This window comes from Miniopterus natalensis, chromosome X (genome assembly GCF_054644295.1).
Source record: "Miniopterus natalensis isolate mMinNat1 chromosome X, mMinNat1.hap1, whole genome shotgun sequence".
Classification (NCBI taxonomy): Eukaryota; Metazoa; Chordata; class Mammalia; order Chiroptera; family Miniopteridae; genus Miniopterus; species Miniopterus natalensis.
In genome coordinates this window covers 50,615,036-50,637,368 of record NC_142103.1, presented here as the reverse complement: position 1 = coordinate 50,637,368, position 22,333 = coordinate 50,615,036, and the positions used below count along the sequence as shown (strand labels likewise).

The following is a 22,333-nucleotide window of genomic DNA, read 5'->3' as shown; positions in this document are numbered from 1 at the left end:
CTTCCCCCTTCCTTAAACTCCTGAATTTGGAGATAATCATCTCCATGTACGTTTTAATATTTTGACTAACACTACTACATATATGTACATACAAAAACAACATATGGTATTTTTTAGACGTTTGTATCCTTCTGAAACTTTATTTTCTCAACTATGTTTATGAGATGCATCCATATTGCTCTTTGTAGCTCTAGTTCAGAGTTTCTCAGCCTGTTCTATTGACATTTGGGGCTGGATGATTATTTGTTCTGGGGAGCTTTCTTGCCCATTAAAAGATATTTATCAGTATCCCTGACCACTACCCACTAGAGGCCAGTAGCACTTTCCCTTCCTCCTTAGTTGTGATAACCAAAAATGTCTCCAGACGTAGTCAAATGTTCTTTTGGTGGTGAAATCTCCCCTGCTCCCAGTAAGAACTACTATTTTAGTTTATTCATTTTAAATACCGTATCATGCGTCACTGCATATACACTACCACCTATCTGTATTTTGGTTGATAGACATTTAGATCATTTCCAAAGTTTTAACTATTAGGAACACTGTTATAATGAGCATTCTTGTTCATGTTTTCTTGTGCACACATGTGAGACTATCTGTAGGTTAATAAATATGCCCAGGAGTTCTAGTATATGCATGTCTTCAACTCTACCAGATATTGCCAAGCAGGTTCCATAATGGTTGTACTAATTTATACTCTTAAAAGCTGAAAAGAAAGATCCTGTTACTCCACATCCTCACCAACACTTTGTATTGTCATATTTTGAAATTTTTGTCTAACCTTCCCATACATGGAAAAGCTAAATGAGTTTGATACCACCAAGCCAGGATTATGTTAAAGGTTCTGTTAGAAGGAGGAGGAGGGGGGAGACAGAGGAACATAGTTAAAAGAATAAAATGGCAATAACTACATACCTATCAATAATCACTTTAAATGTAAATAGTTTAAATGATCCAATCAAAAGACATGGATAAGAAAACAAGACAATATATATATGCTGTATACAAGAGACCCACCTCAGAAAGAAAGATACACACAGACTAAAAGTAAAAAGATGAAAAATATATTTCATGCAGATGTAAATAAAAAAAATTAAAAAAAAAAAAAGCTCAGGCGGCAATACTATCTGACAAAATAGACGTGAAAGCAAAGGCTATAGTAAGAGACAAAGAATAATAAAGGGAGCATAATGATAATGGGAGCAATCCAATAAGAGGGTATGTATAACCTTTGTGAACATTTATGCACCCAACATAGAAGCACCTAAATGTGTAAAAGAAATCTTGATGGCCCGGCCAGGCGTCGCTCAGTGGTTAAGCGTCAACCTAGGATCCAGGCGATCAGGGTTCGATTCTCGGTCAGGGCACATGCCCGGGGTGTGGGCTGCAGCCGATCAATGACTCTCTAATCATTGATGTTTCTATCTCTCCCTCTCCCTCTCCTTTCCTCTCTCTGAAATCAATAAAAGATGTATTTAAAAAAAAAAAAAAAAGAAATCTTGATGGACATAAAGGGAGAGATTGACAGTAATACAGTCATGGTAGGAGATTTTAACAGCCCATTGACATCAATGGATATATTTTCCAGACATAAAACACCAATAATGAACTCTCAGAATGGGAAACTAGTAAAACAACCCCATTCACAATTGCTTCAAAAAAGAATAAAATACTTAGGAATAATTTTAACCAAGGATGTAGAAGACCTGTACTCAGAAAATTTTAAGACACTGAAGAAAGAAATTGAAGAAGTTAAGAATAAGAGGAAGCATATACCATGTTTATGGATAGGAAGTCTATTAAATAAATGGTGTTGGGAAAATTGGACAGATACGTGCAAAAAAATAAAACTAGACCACTATACACCATGCATAAGAATAAACTAAAAAATGGATTAAACACTTAAATGTTAGACTTGAAACCATAAAAATCCTAAAATAAAACATAGACAGTAAAGTCTCAACATTTCTTGTAATATTTTTTCTAATGTTTCTTCGTGCATGGGAAACAAAAGAAAAAGTAAGCGAACGAACTACATCAAACTAAAAAGTTTTTCCACAGCAAAGGAAACCTTCAACAAATGAAAAGACAACTCATTGAATGGGAGAATATATTTGCCAATGATACATCTGGTAAGAGGTTAATATCCAAAATTTACAAAGAATTTCTAAAACTCAAGACCAAAAAAAAAATCCATTTTAAAAATGGGAAGATGACCTGAATAGACACTTCTCCAAAGAGGACATACAGATGGCCAATAGACAGATGAAAAGATGCTCAACATTACTAATCATCAGAGAAATGCAAATTAAAACCACAATGAGATATCACCTCACACCTGTCAGAATGGCTATCATCAGTAAATCAACAAGTATTGGTAAGGATGTAGAAAAGGAACTCCTGTGCACTGTTGGTAGGAATGCAGATTGGTGCAGCCACAGTGGAAAACAGTATGGAGTTACCTCAAAACTTAAAAATTGAATTGCTTTATGACCCAGCTATCCTATTTCTTGGAATTTATCCAAAGAAATGCAAAACACTGATTCAAAAAATTATATGCACCCTTATGTTCATTGCAGCATTATTTACAATAGCCAAAAATTGGAAGCAGCTCAAGTTTCCTTCAGTAGATGAGTGGATAAAAAAGCTGTGGTACATTTACACAATGGAATACTACTCAGCCATAAAAAGAAGTAAAATCTTACCCTTTGTGACAGCATGGATGGACCTGGAGAGTATGAAGTGAAATAAGCCGGTCAGAGAAAGACAAGTACCATATGATTTCACTCATATGTGGAATCTAATGAACAAAATGAACTAACAAGCAAAATAGACTAACTCATAGAGCAGACTGACAGCAGTTGGGGGGTTTGGGGGAGCTGGGAGGGTGGGTAGCAGAATTGAGCAAAAATTTTAAGAAAGAAAAAACTCACGGACAACAGTGTGGTAATCTCTGAGCAGAAGGGGGTTGGGCAGACATGGAGGGAGGGTATAGGGGTGATAAATGGTGATGGAAGGAGACTTGACTTGGGGTGGTGAACCCACAATACAGTGTACAGATGGTGTGTTCTGGAATTGTGTACCTGAAACTTGTATAATTTTGTTAACCAGTATCACTCCCAGTAAATTCAATAAAAAGAACAAAAAAACAAAAAACAAAAGAAATTTTTGTCTACCTTATGGGTGTAAATCACATTCATTGTGGTTTTAGTTTGCATTTTGTTGATAATTACAGTGATAAAAAGTTTTCCAGGCAGAACTGTATCTAAAAAAAAGAATTAAATTTTACCATATAATTTATTGAGAATCCAGAAACCTTTCCTAAATTTTGGGAACTATTTTTAGGGGGATTTTATAAATAATGTTTGAACTTATGTGATCAGCTTTATGAAATGGTTTTGAGCAGTCAGACTTCATACATGATGTCATGTTTTTACTCAACTTCTGCAGTTTCTGTTTTCAAACCAGAGATGATGATCTAGACATAATACTGTTCTTCCTTTTGGGAAATGTTATTACCGATGGTGATTACCATCTGTGTTTAGGGAGTGACTCAAAATACTTTAATAATAACTAGAAGTTATTTCCCTCAACGTTGTTGGATGCTCTTTTTCTCAGAGTCGCCTCATTACTAATAGCTGCATGCCAGATTTGTTTCTTTGATTTTGTGATCTCCCAGAAGCCTACATTTTTTTTCACACCATATGAAATTGTTTATGCTCTTACTCTGATTTCTGAGTTATTTTGCTAAGTGCAATGGGAGGTTAAAAAATGTTCCTGACATTGTACCTGCCTTTGAGACATTTAAAATTCAAAACATGAACATAACATATATTACAAAATCAAATAGAGCTGTGTGTGTGTATAAATGTATATCATATATAATCGAATGGTATGAAGGAGATGGAATTCCTCTGATGTTTTACATATAAGGCCGAATTTAAGTAGAATTTGGAAGAAAAAACATAGGTGGATTATGAAGGCAGAAATAAATATATATTATTCATAGATGAATTGACATGCATAAATTAGTATGTAGTGGGAAATGTGGCTGTATTAATGTAATTAAAAAAATCTTTATTGTTGAGAGTATTACAGATGGCCCCAACTTTTTCCCCACATTGCCCGCCTCCACCTGGATCCCAAGCCTTCACCACTCTGTTATTGTCTGTGTCCATGGGTTATGCATATATTCATATAAGTTCTTTGGTTATTCTCTTCCCCCTTCCCTTTGTGACTCTTCAGTCTGTTCCATGTTTCCATGCCTCTGGTTCTATTTTATTTATCAATTTATTTTGTTCATTAGATTCCTGTTCATTTATTTTGATTTTTTAGATTCAATTATTGATAGATAGGTATTTATTGCCATTTTATTCTTCATATTTTTTAACTATTTTTTTTCTTTGTCTTCTTAAAGACGACCCTTTAACATTTCATGTAATAGTGGCTTGGTGGTGATGAACTTCTTTAGCTTTTTCTTGTCTGTGAAGCTCTTTATCTGTCCTTCAATTTTAAATGATAACTTTTCTGGGTAGAGTTATCTTGGTCATAAGTCCTTTTCATCACTTTGAATATTTCTTGCCACTCCCTTCTGGCCTGCAAAGTTTCTGTTGAGAAATCAGCTGACAGTCGTATGGGCTCTCCCTTGTAGGTAACTAACTGCATTTCCCTTGCTGCTTTTGAGATTCTCTCTTTGTCTTTAAGCTTTGACATATTAATTATGATGTGTCTTGGTGTGGGCCTACTCTGGGTTTCTCTTTTTTGGGACTCTGCACTTCCTGGATTTCTTTGTCTATTTCTTCCACCAGGTAAGGGAAATTTTCTATCATTTTTTTCAAATAGGTTTAATTTCTTGCTGCCTGCCTCTCTTCTCCTACTGGGACTCCTATGATGTGAATATTGGTACGCTTGAAGTTGTCTCAGACTCCTTACATACATTGTCTTCATATTTTTGGATTATTTTTTCTTTTTGCTCTTCTGAATTGCTGTTTTTTGCTTCCTCATATTCCAAATCACTTATTTGATTCTCAGCGCCCTCTACTCTACTGTTGACTCCTTGTAAATTATTCATTTCAGTTAATGTATTATTCATTTCTGACCTGTCCTCTTTTATGTCTTTGATGTTCTCAGTAAGACCCTTGAAGCTCTCATTAAGTTCCTTGAGCATCCATATAACTATTTTTTTGACTTTGAACCTGGCAGTTTGCTTGCTTCCATATCATTTAGTTCTTTTTCTGGAGATTTTTTCTGTTCTTTCATTTGCGACATGTTTCTGTCTCCGCATTTTTGGCTGCTTCCCTGTGTTTGTTTCTGTGTATTAGGTAGAGCTGCTAGGTCTCCTGGAATTGGTAGAGTGGCCTTGTGTAGTAGGTGCCCTGTAGGGCCCAGTGCCTCAGTCTCCCCAGTCACCTGAGCTGGGCCTTCTAAGTGCTCCCATGTGGCCTGTGTGCACTGTCCTGTTGTTGAGCCTTGATTGCTGTTGGTGCCACTGGGAGGGATTGACCCAGGGCCAATTAGCTGTTAGTACCAGCTGTGACTACAGCAGAAGAGCTGCTGTGCAGGAGTTGTTCCTATGGAGCAGGACTTGCTTCAGTGGGGCCTTGGTGCTCTCCAAGTCTTCTCCTTGAGTGTGTTGCTTGTCAGTGTGGTAGGGTTGTAATGTGGTGTGATCTGAAGCTGACCACCAGTTGCACTGGCTCTGGAGCCTCCTGGGAGGTGCAAAGTCAGCTACTTACTGTGCCCTGCCTGGGGCCACCCAGCACAAGCTACAGACTGATCTGCAGATGACTGCTACTTGTGTTGGGCTTGGAGGTGCCCAGGAGAGTCCAAGCTGTGAACCAAGCCAGGCTGCTGCTAGTGCCGGGCCTGGGGCCACTTACTGAGAGGTATGTGACACGCTGAGGCTAGCTGCTGCTTGTTTGAGAGATTTTTGGAAAAATCTGAAGCATAAGCCAAGACAGGTCATTCATATGGAAAGACCACTGCAAACAGCTTGGGTGGTGCTACAAATTGGGTGGGGCGGGGTCTCAGGGAGTCACCAGGGCCAGGAGAACAGTGTGAGACAGGTTGGTGGAAACTGAAATATGGTGACTGCCTGTCTACGCTGTGGCAGGGAGGTTTCAGCAAAGGAACAATGACCTCTGCCAGTAGTTTTGTCTGGGAGAAAGCTGCCCCCCAATTCTTGTCCCTATGCCAGACAGTTTAATTCCTCCCCATATGTCCCTGTATCCTTTCAAGGTGCTGCCCCAGGGCTGAAGCTCAGAGGGAGGGAGTCCAAGTAAGTCTGTGTGCTGGCCCTTTAAAGGGCGCTGCCTGGAACTCCAGCAGCCTCAGTGTCACTCAGCCCCAGTTCCTGCTGGTTTTTATATCCCGAAGTTACAGGGACTTATCTTCCTGGTAGTGGAACTCTGGGCTGGGGGGCCTGGTGTGGGCCTGGGACCCCTTCTCACGTAGACTGCTGCAGCCAAGATACCCCTCCTGATTGAAAAAATACCACACTTGGGTGTCAGAGCAGCCCTGTGCCTCCACCCCTTCTGCCAGTCTCAGTGTGGCTGCTTCTTTAATTCTCTAGTTGTAGGACTTCGGTTCAGCCACATTTCAGGTGGTTTTGAAGGATGGTTTGTGTTTTTTTTTTTGGTTTAGCTGTAATTTTGATGTGGCTGTGGGAGGATGTGTGCCGAGTTTAGGTACGCCGCCATCTTGACGGGAAGTCCTGTATTAATGTAATTTTCATTCATGCCCAGAAATTCTTTCCTTCTTAATATATACTTCAGGTTGAATTATTCAGTTATTTTAAAAGTGCCTTTCTGCTGTATAGTCTCCTTTAGTTTCTCAGTAATCCTGGGATTTGCTCTAGTACTTTGGTCTGCCATATACCCTGTAACAAAACTCTGTTACAATTTTACATTCCTAACTAACCATGTAAACTAGCCTTTTTTGGTGAGTGTATTTTATTCCAAAAGTTTGTTACCAGTTCTGTTTCAACTTGACATTTTCCCATAAAACAATTTAGTCCATTTTGGTAATGCACCTAGATCAGGGGTAGGGAACGCCCGTGTATGGCCCCACGAAATCATTTGGTCTGGCCCTGCCAAGGCAACCACAGGTGGGACTCGAAATTCAATAAATCTAGGAGCTTTTTTCATAGCTAATTTTTAAGTTGATAATTTTGTATGTCCCTTGAATGATGTTATAAATATCCCAATGGCCCTTGCAGAAAAACAGTTCCCTGCCCCTGACCTACATCAACCCTCAAAAACCCCATTCCACCCATAAAATATCTGAGCTATAAGTACTAAATCTGAGTGTTCTGTCCTAGAGGAAGAAAGAGGAAGAGTTTCCTTTCTTAGGCACAAGACAAACTATAGGCACAATTTTGATAGGATTTGTTTAAACATTATTCTGCTTCCCTTTTCATACCCATCACTGCTTTACAGTAACCCTCTCCCTAGACCCTAGTGCCTCATGCTTGCCTTAAGTACCCTACCATGGACTCTTCACCTGGGCCTGTGAGTTCCCTTCATCCCAAGCATCCTTTGCTCACAGTTACCTGCCTTTCCTGTCCCATCTGGGCTTCTATTCTCTTGTAGTAACTGATCTTATGTAGGTATTAGGAGGTATAATTCCATTTATTAGCCCCTTAAACTATCAAAGAGGAATTTGTATTTTAAAAAGAGGATATGATATCTGTTAAGATGACTTTCCTGGGTTATTCAAAAAGTCACTTCATGGGGGAAAAGTGATATGGGGGAGGGACTGTTCTAGATTAAATGCACTAAAAAGACACAACCAAATGGTGTTTCTGAACCCTGTCTGGATCTTGAACTGTGAAAAAAAAATCTGTAAAGGATGTTCTTGGGTCATTTGAGATAATTTAAATAGAGAATGTGTATTAGATTAAGTACAATCATTAATTTTCTTAGCCATGATAATAGTATTGTGCCAGGGGTCCTTATTCTTTGGAAATGTGTTATGATTTCTAAAACTTGTATTCAAATGGTCTAGAAAAAAAGAGAACATATATCAAAATGTTAATTGTTGAACTCATGAAGAATATACACAGATGTTCATTGTACTATTTTGGCTTTTATGCATGGTTGAAATTTTTTACAGTAAAAATTTGGAAAAGGGAAGATACACATTAATATAATCTCTAAAATTATGAAATTTTGCTCAATGGAAAATTCAGGCAGTATGTAGGATTTGTTTTTGAGCTGGAGTAGCTAGTTCCAGCTCCTCTAAACTAATTCAGTTCTACTGCTTCTTCCCTTATTCCTCCACTTATCATTCAAAGGTTCAGATTTTGTCTTATTGGCAACTGCTGCTCTGGCTAGAGGAAGAAAGGTACACTTTCTCAGGGCAGTAACAGCTTATTTTTACGTATAGATTGTTTGTAAATCATATATTACCAGAATGTGAAAATCTTAGGTGGTGTGGTTCATTAGGGATCATGATGTGTTTTTTTACCTTGAATAAAGGCTGCTTGAAGTCATTAAGAACAAAAATTAGATGAATTTATTATTTTATATCAAATAGATATTTTAAGTCTCTATGTAAGAATAGGTAATAATTTAACGCTAACTTAAGAAGAATTATTAGTGGACATAACTTGTTATCTGTTGCATTTGGAATAGCTTTAGCTATAACTTTAAAAGTAAGTAATGCAAATAGACTAATAATTATGAATCTATTTCAGATTAAGTCACACTATAAATTACAGTTGTTCCATAATTGATGCTAGTTGAAATTAAGACTTAACATGGTGGGCTGAAGGATGAATTTTTCTTTCATCTTTTCTAAGATTTTTTATATTTTATAAATGAATGGATATGGAAAACAGCATGGAGGTTCCTCAAAAAATTAAAGATAGAACTACTATATTTTCCAGCAGTTCCACTTCTGGGTATTTATCCAAAGGAAATGAAATCATTATGTAAGATATCTCTACTTCATATTCATTGTGGCATTATTTACAATAGCCAAGACATGGAAACAACCTAAGTGTCTGTTGAGGGGTGAATGGCCAAAAAAGAAGGAAATCCTGCCACTTGAAACAACATGCATGGACCTTGAGGGCATTCTGTTAAGTTAAATAAGTCAGAGAAAGACAAATAGTGTATGAGCTCACTTACATGTGGAATCTAAAAAAATCAAACTCATAGATACAGAGAACAGGTTGGTTCGTTGCCAGAGGAAGGGGAATGGGGTGAGCAAAATGGGTGAAGGTGGTCAAAAGGTATAAACGTCTAGTTATAAGATAAGTCCTAGGGATGTAATGTACAGCATGGTGACTATAGTTAGCAATATGTATTATATATTTGAAAGTTGCTAAGAGAGTAGATCTTAGAAATTCTCATCACAAGAAAAAAATTTGGTAACTATATGTGGTGATGGATGTTAACTAAACTTATGGTGGTAATAATCTTGCAATACATACACATATCAAATCGTTATGTTACACACCTAAAACTAATACAATGTTATATGTCAATTATATCTCAATTTAAAAAACAAATTGATGCAAGAAAAGAAAAATAGATAGAATGGATTTTATCAAAATTAAATACTTTGGGGCATCAAAGGACTCTACCAATAGAGTAGAAAGATAACTTACAGAATAGGAGAAAACGTTTGGAAATCATATCTGATAAGAGATTAATATGCAGAATATATAGAGAAATTGTACAACTCAACAAAAAAACCCCACCAAATTCCTATTAAAAAGTAAAGGACTTGCATAGATATTTCTCAAAAAAAAAAAAAAAAAAATATATATATATATATATAAATAGCCAATAAGCTCGTGAAAAAAATGTTCAGCATCACTTAGTAATCAGGGAAATGCAAATCAAAACCACAGTGAGATACCACTTAACATCTAGGGTGGTCAGAATAAAAATATTAGATAACAAGTGTTGGTGAGGAGGTAAAGAAATTGGGCCTTCATGTTGCTACTGGGAGTGTAAAATGCATCGTACAGCTGCTTTGGAAAACATTGTGGGAGTTCCTCAAACAATTAATCATAGTGTTAACATATGACCCAGAAATTCTCTTCTTAAGTATTGTCCAAGAGAAATGAAAACACAAACTTTGTACATGGATTTTTATAGCAGCATTATTCTTAGAAGCCAAAAGGTGGGAACAACCTAAATATCCATTAACTGACCAATGGGTAAACAAAGTATAGTATATACATACAGTAGAATATTATTCATCCATAAAAAGGAACTAAGTACTGATACAGGGTATAACATGGATGAATCTTGAAAACATTATGCTAAGTGAAGGAAGCCAGTCACAAAAGACCACATATTATATGATTCCATTTATATGAAATGTTCAGAAGAGGAAAATCTGTAGACAGAAAGATTAGTGGTTGCCTAGCGTTGGAGGTGGAAAGCTTAGGAGATAGGAGGACGATAGCTAAAAGGTATGGGGCTTCTTTGTAAGGTGATGAAAGTATTCTAAAATTGACTGCAGTGATGGTTACAGATATTTGCAAATATACTATACACCTATTGAATATACTGCTTATGCACTAATACCTTAAGTGTGTGAATTTTGATCTATGAACTATATTTCAATAAAGCTGTTTAAAAATTGGTGCTGGAAGCCCTGGACTCCACATATAAAAGAATGTAAGTTGAATTCTTACTGCACAGCATGTTCAACAATTAACTCAAAATGGATTTAAAGACCTAATAAGAGCTGAAACTCCCAAACTCTTAGACAAAAACATAGAAGTTAACCATCATGGCTTTCAATATGGCAGTGGTTTCTTAGATATAACACCAAAAATAAGCAACAGAAGAAAAAATAGATAAACTGGACTTCAGAAAAATTAAGTTTTTATGCTTCAACAGATGCAATAAAGAAAGTGAAAACAGAAGTACAGATACATTCCATACATTGTTAAACCTTGAGCCCGGCCGGGCGTGGCTCAGCGGTTGAGCGTTGACCTAGGATCCAGGCGATCGGGGTTCGATTCCCAGTCAGGGCACATGCCCGGGTTGCGGGCTGCAGCTGATCCATGACTCTCTCATCATTGATGTTTCTTTCTATCTCTCTCTCCCTCTCTCCTTTCCTCTCTCTGAAATCAATAAAGACATACTAAAAAAAAGAGGAGATACAACCTTTAAAAAAAAACAAAAAACTTTGAAAATATGCTCGGTGAAAGAATTTCAGATACAAAAAGCTACATATTGATTGAATGAATCCATTTTTTGTGAAATAGCCAGTATAGGTAAATCCATAGAAAGAGAAAGTAGATTCGTGTTCACCAGGGGCTGTGAGTAGAGAGGACTAGGGAGTGTGACTGCTGCTTGGTGTGGGTTTTCTTTGGGGGTAATGAAAATGTCCTGCAATTACAGTTGTTATGGTTGCATATCCTTGTGAATATTACTAAAAGCCACTGAATTGTTCACCTTAAAGGGGTGATTTTTCTAGTGTGTGAATTATATCTAAAAAAAAAGAATATATAATGAAAAAAATATGCTGAAAACCAGTTACCATTTGGAAGTAAATTATCCCCAAGGAACATCTGTGGTTTTAGATATTTGGAAATTATATTGGTGATCCAATTGTTTAAAGCTCCACAGAAACCAGTTGAGGAAGTGAGAAGAGTCCATTACCCATCTTGCTTTGGTTAGGAGTAGAGGGTGTGATTCAGTAGCAGTTTCTGTTTGTTTCTCTGAGCCTAGCAAAGCTAAGATGGTTGAATCATTTTTATACCTTTTGGAATAAATTAATTGCAAAGAAATGTTTCAATTTACATCATTTTAAAAGAAATTGTATTTATTTTGAATTGTTTTTATATTCATATAATTCAAAATGCAAAAGTTGTCCCCAGCCCTCCTCCTACCACTACCACCCTCTTTCCCTACCAGGAGGTAACTGATGTTGCCTTTTTTTTTTTTTTTAAAGAAAATAAAAAACTTTTGGGGGAAAGTAGATGGTATTTGTAAACCCACTTCTGAGTTCTGTAGTTGGCCATTAATTGAGACAAATGAGTCTTCTAAAATTTTTTCGTTGTCTTTAATTTTTTATTCCTGTTACACAATGGGGCCTTTGTCCAAGGACAAGGAACCTCCATAATGAATACTGAATATGCATTATTAGACCTAAGGCTTGTGTTTTTATTTCTATTTCAATTGTAGGTGATAGTACCTTCATAATAACTGGTGATTTCCTGCTCCTCTTCCTTTCCCTCGTCACTGCTTTGGATGACAGTTTTACTTTTACTTCAGTATTCCTCTTCTGCCTCTTACACAAAACTTGGTATTTTCTATGCAATTTGCAATCTTTGCAAGATAAATGCAAGTTGTTTGCATTGAGTTAATATATTCTTCCAAATATAATTTTTCTTAGAGAATTAAAAACATTTTAGTTAACACCCTTTAATTTACCTAAACATGAATAATTTATGGTGCTCTAAGAGAGGCACTCAGATATGCATGGGGAGTCTATTTTTTCCTGAATAATTTCTTAAGCCTGATTTTGGTGCAACTTTTGTCGTAAGAATTTCATACTAGCCTCTAAACAAAAGAGTTTTGTTTTTTTAATCCTCACTCGAGGATATTTTTTCCATTGCTTTTCAGAGAGTGTGGAAGGGAGGGAGAGAGAGAAACAGAGAGAGAAACATCGATGTGAGAGACACATTGACTGGTTGCTTCCTGCACACGCCCCAACCAGGGCCAGGGATTGAACTGGCAACTGAGGTACTTGCCCTTGACCAGAATTGAACCCAAGACCCTTCGGTCCGAGGTCCAACACTCTAACCACTGAGCCAAACCAGCTTGGGCTAAATGAAAGAGTTTTATAGAAATATACTCTTAGTTGTTCTTTTTAAAAAATTTTTTCATTCATCTTCCTTGCTGCCTGTTGGTTTAATTTAATTTTCTTTATTCCCTTTTTCACTCTTCTGTTTTGGAAGCTTTATATCGTTTTCTAGTCTCCTACCATTACCCTTAAATTTTTAACATGTATTCTTAAAATCTAGGATTTACCTCTTTCTCTATATACATTCTAAACAAGACCAAGGATCATAGAATGCCTCAATTACAAACTCCCATCCATATTACTGTTTTCTAGTATTTCAGGTCCACTGTTTTTTGGTGTGTGCATATGTATGTGTGTGTGTGTATGTGTGTGTTTGTAACTGTGTCTGAATAGTAATACATTCTCATGGTACAAAATTCAAAAGGTACAAAAGAGACTAGATCTTAGTTGCTCTCACCACAAAAAATAAGTGATGAGATAGAGATCTTAGTAATGATGGAAGTCATATTGCAATATAAAAAAATGTATCAAGCCAACACTTTGTACACCTTAAATTACACAATGTTATAAGTCAGTTACATCTCAATTTTTAAAAAAGGTATATAAAGTTATATTGTGAAAAATTCTTTTTCTCATGCGTATCCCCTAACCACTCAGTTCTCCTCATCAAAGGAAACCACTGTTTCCATGGGATATATTTGGTTGATCTATATGAAATTGTCAATATTCACCTACTTTGATATGCAGCAATGGCAATTCCACGCATTTCAAACTAGTATCAGTGAAAAAAACAGATTCCTGTTTTCATGGAATTTTCATTCTAATGTATTAGTAAATGATTGCAGTATAACAGATTACTCCAAAAATGTAGTGGCTTAAAACAACAAGCATTTATTATCTCAGAGTTTTTGCGGATCATGAATTTGGGAGTGATTTAGCTGCGTGATTCTGACTCAGGATCTCTGATGAGGTTGTGGTCAGTATGTCGGCTGGGGCTGCAGACATCTAAAGGCTTAACTGAGTCTGAAGAATCAACTTCCAAGACAGTTCACTCACCTGACTGTTGGCAGGAGGCCAACACACATGAACCACACATGAACCTCTTCGTAAGGTTGCTTGAATATCCTCATGACATGGCAGGTGACTTTCCTCGGATTGGCTGATTCAAGAGAGAGGACAAGGAGGAAGCCACAGTGACTTTTCCCTCCCTCTTGCAGTGCCTTTTATGGCCTAGTCTTGGAAGTCACACCTTGTTGCTTTTACCATATTCTATTTGTTGGAAGCAAGCCACTGAGTCCAGGCCACACTCAAGGGGAAAGGAGTTAAATTCCACCTCTTGAAGCGAGGAGTAACAAAGAATTTGTGAACATATTTTTTTCTTTCTTTTTTATTTTTTTAATCTTTATTTATTTTTTTTAATTTTATTTTTGTTCAAAATATTACAGATGTCCCTTTTTCTCCCCAATGACTCACTCCACCCCATCCCACCCCCCTCCCCAGTCCCTCTCCCCACCGTTGTCCGTGTCCTTGGGTTGTGCATATGCGCATATAAATTCTTTGGTTACTCTCTCCCCCTCCACCCACCCGCCCTCTGCCATCCCTCTGACATTTGTCAGTCTCATCTATGCTTCCATTGTGAACATATTTGAAAACCATCACAGGAAGACGGATAATAAGCAATAAACATAAGTAAAGTATGGAGCACATTAGAAGGTGGTAAGTTCTGTGAAAAAGGAAAAATAGAGCAGAGGTAAGGGGAGCCAGAGTATGTTTTTGTGGAAGGATGTAGGTTGCAATTTTAACAGGATGGTCAGTGTAAGACTCATTAAGTAGGTTAGATTTGAGTAAAGACTTGAAAGAGACAAGGAAGTTAGCAAAGCAGATATCTGGAAGAAGAAAGTCCCAGCCCAAGGGAATAATTAAAGCAAAAGCCCTGAAGTGCAACTAACATGAGGTGACAGAAAAGAGTACTGACTAGCCTGGCTGGTGTCGCTCAGCGGTTGAGCATCGACCTAGGATCCAGGAGATCAAGGTTTGATTCCCGGTCAGGGCACATGCCCAGGTTGCGAGCTCGATCTTCAGTGGGGTGTGTGCAGGAGGCAGCCAGTTAGTGACTGTCTCATTATTGATGTTTCTGTCTTTCTCTGTCCCACTCCCTTCTTCTCTCTGAAATAAAGATATATTTTTTAAAAAGTACTGACTATAGCCCTAACCTGTTTGACTCACTAGTTAGAGCATCAGCCCACGGACTGAAGGTTCCTGGGTTTGATTCCCAGTCAAGGGCATGTGCTTCAGTTGCAGGCTTGATCCCTGGCCCTGGCTGGGGTGCATGCAGGAGGCAACCAATTGATGTGTCTCTCTCACATCATTGTTTCTCTCTCTCTTCTTTCTCCCTTCCACTTTCTCTGAAAAGCAATGGAAAAAATGTCCTTGGGTGAGGATTTAAAAGAAAAAGTACTGACTATATTTTATTAGTACTATATTTTCAATTACGGAGGTGGGGGAAAGTAAGGAAGTGTTATTTCCATGACTGAAATTAATGAATTCATTGTTTCTAATAGGAATGTAAAGAAGAAATCAAAATGGATCCAAGCATGGGTGTGAATTCTGTCACCATCTCTGTTGAGGGGATGACATGTAGTTCCTGTGTTTGGACCATTGAACAGCAGATTGGAAAACTGAATGGTGTACATCACATTAAAGTAAGTTACTCTTTGGGAATTAGTGAAGTCAGAGATTTCAAAATGGGTTTGGCTTTTCAGTGAAGTACAGGATTTATACTTTTTTTTTTTTTTTACCATTTTGCATTTATTTGTGTGTGTGTTTTTCAAGGATTTATACTTCTTGTCTCTACAATATTCTTGTCTATGATTCAGACTTCTCGTAAGATCTTGAGCAAATTGACTTCAGTTTACCTTGTTTTTATTACAAATAAATTAGCTAATTGGCATATAGTGATTCTTTATGAAGTTTGATACAAAATTTCCTTAATTCAAGAGTCATCTGAAGTGTGATGGCAATATGTGGGTAATTCTTTGCCATGTCTGAAACTGTAGATGATTTCTTTTTCATGTCTGAGTTTCACATTCATCTTGGCCAGAGAGGGCAAAGTAAGCTTTGGACCCATTTTACTATTTGTATGGTGGGAAAGAAGTGTTTCTCTCATTTGTTGTCTACAGTACACACTCTGGTCAGCTAAGACTGTGTTGATGGTTGTGGCTAAAAAAATTTGTTTATATAGTATAATAAGCCTTCTGCTAAGTTTTCTGCCATGAAGGCATCCATAGGCATACTTAGATATGAATTTTCTACTTTCACATGCTCCAAAAGTAGGATTTTCTTTTGTATTCACCATCAACCTTCACATAACTCCAGTCTTAGAGGCTCTTCTCTTCCTCTCTCCCCTCTCTCCTGACCCCTCCACAAGTATGCTGCTTTCTTTAATTTGTTTTGGGGAGAGAGCCAAGTTGGAAGTGCTGAGAAGTGACAAAATCTACTATACTGCAGGTTTTGTCAAATTAGTTTTTCTTCAAAATATTTAAATTTATAAAAACATTTTGTAATTTTTTCACTAATTTGTAACTATCCAAAAATTAGACGGATATTTTGCAGTTAGTTGATTTGAAAAGAGCATGGCAGAAGTAACTTTACAACCTTTAGTCCCAAAGCTTTTAAAACAAGTTTAATTTCAGTGAGTAATAAGTATGATACCTGCACTTGATTTTATTCTCAAATGAAACCAATTAAACCTCCTCTGCTTGATCTAATATGGCCAGTGCTGGGGGCAAGAATAGAAGCTAAATCTTACTAACTGTCTGTGCTAATTGCAGTAAAGCTAATTGCATCAAGAAACTAGTTCACATAATTTTTCTCCAAGTGACTTAGGTACTTATTCTTTGTCTGGCAAACTATTTTAGATTAATGTTTTTTGTTAGATAAGCCAAGTACAGAAACCCGGGTACAGAAACTCACCAGGGCAGGAAGCCCTAGAGCCTAGCAAGGGGCAAAACTGAAAAAACAAGAACCTTGTCCCCAGGGTAACCTATCCTCCCCTAGCATATAGCTAGTCATGGGGTTTGGACCCCCTGAGTGTTCTTCCCTAAAGATAACTTCTAGGCCTCAGCTGTATTTCAGCTCCAGGCCCAAATAAGTGGCGCCCTGGTTGCCTCAGGATCAGCTACACTGACTAATGACCCCCTGCCCTGGCATCCACTAATCAGTGGAGACCACCACCCTGAAAGAGCGCACCTGGAAAGCTGATGAATATTCTATTGAGACAGTCCCCTGAGACCTCCCCGAAGATTCCTGCCTGCAAGAAAGAGACAAATATGCTCAGGAAGAAGGACCCAGTGAGGGCTCCCCACCAGGGGAGCATGCCAGCACCATCACCATCCCTCTGAGGGGACCCCACGAGACTTGCAACCAGGGGAACAGTGGGCAGCAGCAGCTCGTCCCCAGGTTTACCCCCTGAACCTGTCTCTAAGGTCCCCAAACCTTTCTCTAGGGGCCCCTTCTTTCTCTGACTTCTCAGTGAGCCAAAGCAGCCCAGCCTAGGTTCTCCTGTTGCCTCTTCTGTGCTCTTCCTTGTTTCACTGTCCCAAGTATACTTTGGCTGCCATCATGGACCCAATACCCTTTGACTCAATGCTGTGTAGCCCTTCCCTTTGGATATCCGCATCCCCTTTTAATAAATTTAATTTTTCTTTATTCACCTCTCTGAGATGGCTGTTTAGCCTGCTTGCGCCCCATCACCACATTAACCTTTCATTTGTTTTGCCAACATTTCCGTGTATAAATGAAGGACTAAATTCTGCTTTAACATTTGCAAGCACATTCCTCTATAGTTTCCAAAACAAACCTATTGCACTCCACTCATATGTAAGGCTGCTGTTTCTATTGCATCTTCCCAGAATTCACCTCTGTTTAATAAAGCCTGTTTAAGGTCAGAAAAATGTATTTGAATTGGATTAAGTGTAAAGGAAAAGTAGCAGCAATGTAATGTGGAAGCACTTTGTGCTATCAACAATGATTTATACAGATCCCAGTGACAGATACTTAAGGCTATACTTTCAAGGGCCTGTTCACAACTTGATTGCTAAAAATAAAAGGAAACACAGTTTCTTTGCCTTTTCCAGCTCACCTCTCCTCCTTTAGTCCAAGGCCCATATTGTATAGAGTATAATTTTGACCTTTCTTCTTTTTTTCTTCCTTTAAAAATATTTTGCTGCATGGGGGAGGATGAAAAGGGTAAAGGAGGTCAAATACAAGGTGACGGAAGAACACTAGATTTAGGATAGTGAGCACACAATAGAGTATACAGATGTTGCACTATAAAGTTGCAACTTGAAATTTATATAATGTTATTAACCAACATTACCCAATATATTTAATAAAGATATTTTACTAAGTGTTAAGTCTTCTAGGCCCAGAGACAGATTTATTGTGAAGTTAATGAAGCTTAAGTTTCAGTGAGTGACCCCTTCTGAGACCCTGGACAGAGCCTTAGCAATGTGTTCACATGGTTACATATTTTTGCAAAAGTAAAATATTTTAACCACAATCCTTTAAGTCTGTTGTCTATTGCCACTTTGAATCCCCCTCTCTTAGACTTCCCCTTTGTGTTGGGTGGTATTGGATGTGCCATGGACATTTTGAGGATCTAAGGGGAGGTTCACTTTGGTGTTAGTAGGATATTTGGCTATATGTGGTTCTTAGTCACTTGTGTGTATAGTGACCTTTTTGCTAGAAATTCCGGTGTAGGGATGGCTTTCAGTAATACTCCTACCACCCACTGACTCACCCAGTATTATGGTATAAAGGTGTAGGGCCCAGTGTAAAGTGGTAGGTGACTGATATCATTTCAAAGAGAATTTAAAACTAATCACTGCACAGGTAAACTTATGAAATGCCCTGAAATCTTAAAGCTCATGTATGAAAGAAGCTGATAGTTTCCCTAAATTTAATAGCTCTAAAAATTTATCAATATCTAGTTGTGACATTGAAAGGAAATTTTCTAAACTCTCATTAATAAAAAATATTTTGACCTATGAGAAAGACAAGTATCTTTCGCCCAGCCAAAAACAAAAAAAAGTTCCAATTAGAAATCAAAAGATTGATCTCTATATGCTCATATGGAACAATATCTATTTGCTAAGTGAAATAAGCAAGATGCAGAACAATATGTATAGTGTGATTCCATTTATGTAAAAAGGGATATATATATCTATATATTCACACATATAGGGATATACACACATACATATAAACCGTTTTATATTCATCGTCTATTTCTGGAAAGATACATATATAGCAAACCGATAACTGGTTACCTTTGGGAGAGGGATTTTACTCTGTACATGTGTTATTTTTTCAAGAATTAAACAATAGTTATTTTCGCCCAGCCAGTGTGGCTCAGTTGGTTGAGCGTCGTCCCAAACACCAAGAAGTCACCAGTTTGATTCCCCAGTCAGGGCACATGCCCAGGTTGCGGGCTCGATCCCCAGTAGGGGGCATGCAGGAGGCAGCCAAATGATGTTTCTCATCAATGTTCCTGTCTCTCAAAAATCAATAAAAACGTATTTTAAAAAGTTATTTTTAAGGGGAGTAAGGAATGTATTGATCCACAGGGTGAATTTAGTTATTGCTATCATCTAGGTGGTCACTTTTTAAAAGGATAGTCTATATTACACACAATAGTGTGGTGATAGCCTGAGGGAAAGGGGTGTGGGGGCTAGGTAGCAGTAGGTAAAAGAGGGGGTACAGAAAGAGACTTTGCTTGGGGAGATGAGTGCATGATACAGTGTCCAGATGATGTTTTATTGACTTGCACACTTGAAACCTGTATGGTTTTGCAAACCAATGTCACCCCAATAAGTTCAATTTAAAAAAATAAATAAGAATAGCCTATATTAGCAGAATGGATGGCAGCTTTTATCTGCATAAAGGGAAAAAGTACTCAAAGAACTTGCAGTTTCAGTTTCAAGGACAAAGTAATTTGCTAATAAGGCATGAACCTTTGGAGTCATTCAGCACTTATATCCAATTAAATTTGTTTTCACATTTCCACTTTCGAAAAGGCCAGTCAGTCCCAGAGCGAGACCTTCACATTATCTGCCCATTTAATTTAACCCCTGACAGAGTGATTAAGTCAAACATCAGGCCCTGGCCGGTTTGGCTCAGTGGTTAGAGCATCAGCCCGCAGACTGAAGGGTCCCAGGTTCAATTCTTTCCAAGGTCACGTACCTCAGTTGCAGGCTCAATCCCTGGTCCTGGTTGGGGCACGTGCAGGAGGCAACTAATCAATGTGTCGCTCTTACATTGATATTTCTCTCTCTCCCTTTCACTCTCTCTGAAAAGCAATGGAAAAAATATCCTCAGGTGAGGATTAAAAAAAAAAAACACAAAAAAAAACTTCAGGTTAATCCCTTTAAAGTCTAGTCTTGACACTGGCAGGACAAACGAGAGTATTACACTAATTTACAAACTTTACAATTTAAGACAAAATTCCCAAAATGTATTTAAGTGCTGAAGCTGCAAAGAGAAATAATCACCTGTTCTATTTATTCAAAAATTAGAGACTCCTTGACTATTCACTCTCCTTGAATTCTGTTAAAGCCCTAATCTGTTCCACTGTAGCATTTTTTCAATAAAGCAACCCCACTCAATTTAACATCACAATTACATTACTTCATATCAGAGTTTTATTCCAAATACTACCAGAGCTTCCTGACTTAGTTGAAACAAGGTCCTCTCCAAATCTGGTTCCCAAATTGACTGCACATTAGTCTTAGTAAATACAACCTCAGAAACTATGATCTAGAAATTTTAAATTGTGACATTCTAAAAAAGTGAGCCATATTTATGTATTAGCATTTTGAGGTAAATTCTGACTGTAAATTGTGTCTGGACATGGACAGTTTTCTATATGATTCCTAGAAAGAGGTGAATCCACCTTTTGTGGCCTCTGAAGCGTAAACATTTCAGAGGACTGTCTTTAAGAAAAATAATCCAAGACTAAAAAAAAACCCCCACAAAATTCTGTACAAAAGTAAGTATTCTGAATAAGTAACAAAATTATAAATTACAAATTTTTTAAAGCTAGCAAATACCATAAAATCCATAAAAATAACATATTTACTACTAATGCCTGGTGCACCTACCTCTATAATATTTTATTTTCCTATATTTTTGGCTGTATACTCTGCTGCTTCATTTAACAATGATTTTTGTAAAAATATTTTTCAACATAGAGAAAAGAAAGATAATCGTCTTTTTTAAAAACTATGGAACTTTTATTTTTTAAATAATAATTAGCAGTTTTATTATGCTAACATTTTTGGCATATCTTTTATTGATTTCAGAGAGAAGAAAGGAGAGGGAGAGAGAGATAGAAACATCAGTGATGAGAGAGTTATTAATCGGTTGCCTCCTGCACGCCCCTGACTGGAGATCAAGGCTGCAACCCGGGCATGTGCCCTGACTGGGAATCAAACCTCAATCTCTCTGATCATAGGTCGATGCTCAACCGCTGAGCCACGCCGGTCAGGCTCAATAGCCATATTTGAAGTGTTCAATGGCCAATGTAGCTAGTGGCTGCCATACAGGACAGGGTATATTTGACACATTTCCATCATTGCAGAATGTTCCATTGGACACTACCACTCTAGGTAATTTTTCTGATAAAGTACTAACATTTTACAAAGAAAGGGGGATTCTTTTCCTTTTAGGATCAAATACATTGTATCTAGTATCTATTAAAGAAGACCTGGTTTTGAGGTTTTTTAACTTTTTTTTTAAACTAAATTTATTAGGGCAACATCGGTTAATATCATTATATAGTTTTCAGGTGTACGACTTTATAATACTACATCATCTGTATATTCCATCATGTGCTCATCACCCAAAATTTAGTCTCCTTCTGTCACCATATATTTTTGTCATCACAATATATTTTGAACCCCTTTACCCTCTTCATCATCCACCCCTTGAGCTAATTTCCCCCCAAAAATGCCAATTTATCAGCATACCCAATGAGAAATTATTCTCAAAACTGATTTTAAAAGCAAAATTTACTTTGTCAGTAGATGGTTTTCTGCACTCTCTACTGCTTTAGCCTATCTTCTATTGATAAAAAGACAAGGAAATAAGGAAACTATGTATATAAAATACTATACAAAAAGTTTTATTGCCCTATGTTTTTTTCATGTTGCAGACTGAAAAACATTTCCTTGTTTAGTAACTTCTATGTGTGTGTTTTACAACTGGCCAACCACACACACAAAATTGTTCTCCTTGTGCCCTTTTGAGGTAATACCACTTAACTTTTCTTCTGAATGTTAGATATCAAAGAGACTTCAAGCCTAAGATCCCAAAGGAAACAAAAATAAGCAGCTCTTTTGTTTCTGTTAAGAGGAAATTCATACAGTGATTATCACAATACTGTTCTGAATGCCAAATCCTTGGGCAGGAAGCTAAAATGGCATTTATTTATTCAACAAATATTTACTGCATGCCTCTTATATGCTTGGCACTGTGCTAGCAGCTAGGGACACAGTGGTGA

At 37.4% G+C, this 22,333-nt stretch overlaps 1 protein-coding gene across 2 annotated transcripts in view; it reads left to right on the top strand.

Moving 5' to 3' along the window:
- Positions 1–22,333, top strand: part of ATP7A (ATPase copper transporting alpha) — a 139,556-nt gene that overhangs the window by 38,388 nt on the left and 78,835 nt on the right. For both annotated transcript variants that reach the window (XM_016207263.2, XM_087829450.1), the window contains one exon: positions 15,336–15,476. In XM_016207263.2, the coding sequence (XP_016062749.2) occupies positions 15,357–15,476 (120 nt within the window). In that variant the 5' untranslated portion in view covers positions 15,336–15,356. The remainder of the gene's footprint in view (positions 1–15,335; positions 15,477–22,333) is intronic.